This window comes from Dysidea avara, chromosome 2, assembly GCF_963678975.1.
Source record: "Dysidea avara chromosome 2, odDysAvar1.4, whole genome shotgun sequence".
Lineage (NCBI taxonomy): Eukaryota > Metazoa > Porifera > Demospongiae > Dictyoceratida > Dysideidae > Dysidea > Dysidea avara.
The window spans coordinates 18788004-18794003 of NC_089273.1; the positions used below are offsets into that span (position 1 = coordinate 18788004).

General features: G+C 37.5%; 1 protein-coding gene across 1 annotated transcript in view; it reads left to right on the plus strand.

The window, feature by feature from the left end:
- LOC136246774 (uncharacterized) overlaps positions 1 to 5680 on the plus strand; it is a 75697-nt gene extending 70017 nt beyond the window's left edge. The window contains exon 7 of the mRNA XM_066038336.1: positions 5224 to 5680. Within this exon, the coding sequence (XP_065894408.1) occupies positions 5224 to 5504 (281 nt within the window). The 3' untranslated portion in view covers positions 5505 to 5680. The remainder of the gene's footprint in view (positions 1 to 5223) is intronic.
- Positions 5681 to 6000: the final 320 nt, after the last annotated feature.

Here is a 6000-nt window from a genome sequence, read left to right on the forward strand (position 1 = left end):
TTGAATCCTTGCAAAGCTATTAAATTACAAGCTGCCACACAAATTTATGTTTTTAGGTCTTCTCACTGGTGGGAACATGTTGTGTTAAGGACTTTTACTGCTACTGATTGGCTGGAGAATTTTCGCATGAGTAGAGAAACATTTACTTAGTATGTCAGAAGCTTAAGCCTCTCGTTCAAAGGCAAGATACTAAACTGCGTAAGGCTATCAGTGTAGAACACAGAGTAGCCATAACATTGTGGTGTTTAGCCACATGTGGTGAATATCGCACTATTGGTCATTTGTTTGGTATTGCAAGATGCACTGTATGCGTAATTGTCCATGACACTTGTACAGCAATAGTTGAAAGTATGATGTCTCAGAATAAGTGTTCCCACATGGTGATGAGCTCAAGGAAGTAATTGATGGCTTTGTTCGTAAATGGGGATTTTTACAATGAGCTGGAGCACTTGATGGTACTCATATTCCTGTAAGAGCACCAGCAATGAATCATACTGATTACTACAATAGGAAGGGGTGGTACTCCATCATTGTTCAAGGGGTTGTTGATCATAACTATTTGTTTCGCAATGTGTATTGTGGATGGCCATGGAGTGTGCATGATGCCCGTGTGCTAGCTAATTCATCACTGTATCATAAAGCTACTTCAAGAGAAATACTTCAGCAACACTCATTAACTATTCTGGGACAAAACATACCAGCATTCCTTGTTGCTGATTCAGCGTACCCACTATCTACTTGGATAATGAAGCCATTTCCACATAATTCATCTTTATCAGCAGCCCAAAGAACCTTCAACTACAGGCTTTCTAGAGCACGAATTGTGAGTGAAAATGCATTTGGGCGGTTAAAGGCCAGGTGGCGGCAGTTATTGAAACAAAATGACATGTCTATTGCAAACATTCCAAACATCATCATAGCTTGCTGTATTCTCCACAATGTATGTGAAGTCCATGGAGAAACTTTCAATGAGATTTGGCTAGAAGGTATAGGTTCTGATCAACCATCAGCATCAGATAGTACAAGTGCTGTTTCATCTACAGCTGAAAATATACGTAACACGCTAGTGCAGTATTATAGTAGTTAATAACTCATGTTTTGTTAAATCATGTTATAATCACATGTTTTATTATAATCACATGTTTTATTAAATCACAAAGAAAGATCACCTGTAGATGAAAATCATAATCGAATCACAATCCTGTAGTTTTACAGCTCACTAGTTGTCGCAGTTTCCCGGCCACTCATACATCGGATCAATTCCGGAAGTGCTACTTGCACTACTGGAGCTAGAATTGTAGTAATATTGAGAAGGCATCATAGGTTGTTGAGTTGGAGTAGCATTATTACTATGCAATAGTGTAAACATCTTCAGTTGAAACTCTCTATCCTCTCTTCTTCGGCGCTCTTCTCTTGCTTCATTTTCTTTAATCCTGTCATTCTCCATCTTCAGCATCATCTTATCTAATTTAATGCGCTTTTCTTCAAGATTTATAAAACGTTCATCACTGCTGCTCAGAGCTTTGGCCATCCCTTTCATAAACGTGTCTAATGTTTTCTCAAGCTTTTCATCTCGGGATCGCTTTTTTGATACTGGTTTTTTTTCTACCCTTTTCTCAGCAGCTTCATCTTTGTCATTAACTTCACTTGATTGCTTCTCCTCAGCTTTCCCATCACCATCCACAGAACCACCACTAGTGAGGCTATTGTTTAAACTTTCTTCATCATTCCTCTGGTATGCTTCCTCATGATCTGATGATTCTGTTGTAGGTGTACTGAACGTATCTAACAATACAGGAGGTGCTATTGCTGGCTTGGTCCCCATTACCTCATCTAGCTCTTCAAAGAATTTGCACATCTTCCTATTATTTCCAGTCTGTTTCAAGCCATCTTTAAGTTTCTTATATTCTCCTTTCAACTTTTCACCTTTTCACGACATTGTGGACCCGTTCTAGTGAAGCCAGCCACTGCCATTTCACGAGAAATCTTATCAAAAACTTCACGATTTCGCTTACAACCCTCTAGTTGCTCCTGTATTGTTTGTTCACCCCATATTTCAATCAGTTTTAATACTTCTTTATCACTCCAAGACGCCATGCCTTTGCCGCAATCAAGCGCGTGAAGTTATACGCAAGTGCAGTCCGGTTTGTAGTGGCGGTTTTGTTTACACTATCACAGGAAACGAGGCTGATGCGTGCTGGACCGTGCTGACCCTGTTAAGTAAACCAGGCCATTGTGGCACGGTTTAGTTTGGTGTGGTTGTGTTTACACTTCAAGCAGGAAACAGGCTGGCCCACTTTAATGCGAGCTGGCTCACTTATGATTAGTAGTGTAAACGCGGTATAACATTAATCTTGTTCTTACAATAAAACCATGCACTTTACCATGCAGTATGGCCATATTATTATTGCTTAAGCATAATGGCTTGATTGAAATGATAAGATAATGGCTTCTTCTAATATGTCTTTCAATTTGATGGGTTTTCAGTATACCACAACCTTAAGATATACAGTGGAACCTCAGTTATCCAAACCTGGGGTGGTCTTTAAGTCTGGAAAGTCTATCTCTGAAATTATGTTTAAATAACTTCAATTGCATGAAGAAAACTTTTAAAAATATCAGTATTTTAAACTACTCTAATAGAACAGTCACTACTCTAATAGAGCAGTAGTTTAGTTAACTGAGAGTCCAGATAAGTGAGGTCTGGATAACTGAGCTTTCACTGTATACTGTACTATCCATGAATGAACTAATGTACAGAACACGGTGCTATAAAGGACCAAAATGTTTGAGCACCAAGCTCAGTGCTATATGTATAATTGTATCAGGTGTCTATTGTCAATCAAAACAGCTATATAAACTATAGTCTGTGGCCTTCTTCATTCAAGAAAACATTTCTTTACTTACTAAGTCCACAGTTAATTCTGGCTCAACTATAAAATCAATCCTGAGAAGTGTCACTATAATAAAGTAGAGGAGATAACACAGTTTCGTCAAAGAAATTTGGTGAATTCTGAGAATGCATGGAATATATTAATGAGAACTGGAGATAGTAGATATACTCCCTTTTAGCTGGGCTTTATTGCTGATATACTACCTCTGTTTCTTGTTAATGCATTCCTGGGTTATACACCTTCTCTTCCCTATAAAGTGAGGTGTGAAGTATAGCATAGGTAATACATGCAGTGCTAAGATTCTTTCATGCAAAGGAATGATGTAACAATCCAACAGAAGCTAAGTTGATTATTACATTATTCCTGAAAAATAAATATCTATCACTGAAGAATTGTGTCTTAGTTAAGTACATTATGACCTATGTGAATTTGTGAGGAATATATAGTATGCAATTTTTATCTAAGTAGAGCATCTGCATTAACAGCTTTGTGTGCTTTTAAAATATCAAAATAGTCACTAAGGACACTAGGACTGAGACGAAGCTTCGAATATTTCGTGGGTTCGAAACTTTGAATTACAGAGTATCCTTCGAAGCTTCGTAATATGTAGGCACAAAGAAATTTCCTGCTTAGATCTTAGATGTGTCATAACTTTGTATTCCATTGTTACTTGGCCATGCAATTTTCAACATTTATTAAACAATTAGTTGGCTGTACGGTACAAGTTACAGATTGAAAATATTTATCCCAGTATTGATATATGAGATGTAGTGTGCATGGCAGTGTGTAGTTTGTGTCCACATGCCCTAATTTCACAGGACTGGTCACATAAAAATTATGTCTGTCAGATGATGCAAATCAATGTTATAGCAGTATTACAAAGCAAATTTTCATTAACTCGTACATAATATATGTGACCGGATTCGCGAAACTTTTACACACAAAATTTGACCCATTTTTTGAACTTTGATGCTTCATAATTTATTTATCATCACACATTTATATAGTTATTTATCATCACATATTATATAGTTATACAACGGGCACGAGTGCTCTGCCTGATATAAATGCACAAGCCTGAGGGCCATCAGGCGCGAAGGCAAGTGCATTTATACAGGCAGGGCATGAGTGCACGTTGTATAACTGTTATGTACCACTCACCTAATAGGTTGAGAGAGTCTCACAAGACAGCTCTAACTCTTATAAAGGCCAGGTTTCTAACATTGATTGTGGGTGATCAAGCCGAACGTTGTGACAATGTTCCCTTTACAGTACTGCAGCCACCTGAGATATTGAAAGCTAGTACGCAATAGGCTATATCACTAACCTGCATTCGCTGTTCGACTCTCATCATGTAGTTCTCAGCATGCCAGCATAATCACTGAATCGCCATATAGACTAAGCACCAGACTAATCGTCATAATGATTCTCTCAAGCGAAAAAAAACAACAGCTAATAGATGGTTTAAGTAAACAAAACCTAACTACTAAACGATACTAGTCTAATTCTTACTATTCACACTGGCTATACTCAAATCTGGTGGCATGAAAAAAACTGGTTACCACAATCGAACATAAAGGTGAGTATTATTAAATATAATAGTTTTATTGAGTCATTGTTGAAGTGGACTACACCTCAGATGGCACCAGACTAGTAAGGTGTATAAGTACGTTTATATATATATATGTAGACTAGAGTTGTGGCCACCGCATTGGCTTTTTCGATTGCCATTGGCTGCTTGGTAAACATTATACGTATTGGTGACGTTATGGCCCACAATCGACATTTACATGTCAGGCTATAAAAGAATTCGAGTGATCTGTGAGGTGTCTTTCCACCTAATAGGTGAGGTGTCTTTCCACCTATTAGGTGAGGTGTCATAGCGGTCTTGGCTGCTGGCACTTGTGCATTCTGCACAAAACCGCAGCCAGTGCAATATCTTTATATTGCACTGCAGTCGGTGCATTATAACTTATAATGCACTTGTTGTGATCTGCAAAACCGCAACCAGTGCATTATAAGTTTTTCTCTTTTTTTTCATTATAAGTTATAATGCACTTGCTGCGCGTTCTGCAGCAGTGCCATATATAAATTATGGCACTGCTGGCACCTTTGAACTGCCCACGCAGAGTGGTACATAATTGCCTAAACTTTTCCATGAGTGCAGCTAAATTATCTGGCTGCATTTTGAAACTAAGAGCATGTTAATCAGTATAAGGAGTCAAGTGTTACATCATTTTGTTTGCTGGCATGTAAAATGTGTAGAAAGGTACCTTTTTGCAATCCGGTCACATAATATAATTATGCAGAATATTGTTATTTTTAATAGAGGAGCTGTCATACCCAGAGTTGATGAAGTGGCTTAAGCTCACATCAGACTGGAAGATGATAGCAACTTTTCTGCTACCTGAGAGCACTGCAGCTGTTGATATTGAAGTGATTGAAGACGAAAACCAAGGAAAAGTAAGGAAATGCCAAATGGATTTGGCTAAGCAGTACACAGAGAATAGCAAAGTTGAGGTTTCTTGGCGTAGAGTTTATCAAGCTTTTGTTGATTCTGATCATCCCAATATTGCTAAAGGCATAAAGCAAGCACACCTCTCAAAGTGACTATATGCAATTTATGTTTTAGAAAACTGAATATAGTAGCATGCACACAGTAGTTGTAGTTTGAAAAAACAATGGCTTAGAACAGTTACATTAATGCTGCACGCACTAGCTGATAGACACCTTATTGACTGCATTATAAACTTTATTTTCTTTTGAAGTTAATACATTAATTTTAATGTTTGCTGAACAGATTGCATAAACGCAGAGTAAACAGTGTATGCATGTGCGGTTGTTGATAATAGGCCACACCATCAGTCACATGAAGAGTAGGCTTGATTTTATTTTTACCTATTGTCCTTTTTTGCAATATTAGCCTATTATATATGCTCATATTTATGCTTTCCATTTCCAATTATATATACCTCATTAAGCCAACCATACAATGCTAGTTGTTACATAAAGCACAAAATTTCATTAAGAATACTTTGTACCTTATAATATGTTGAATAAACACGGGTACTTTTACCCTTGGAATTAAACTTTAGCCATGCACCAC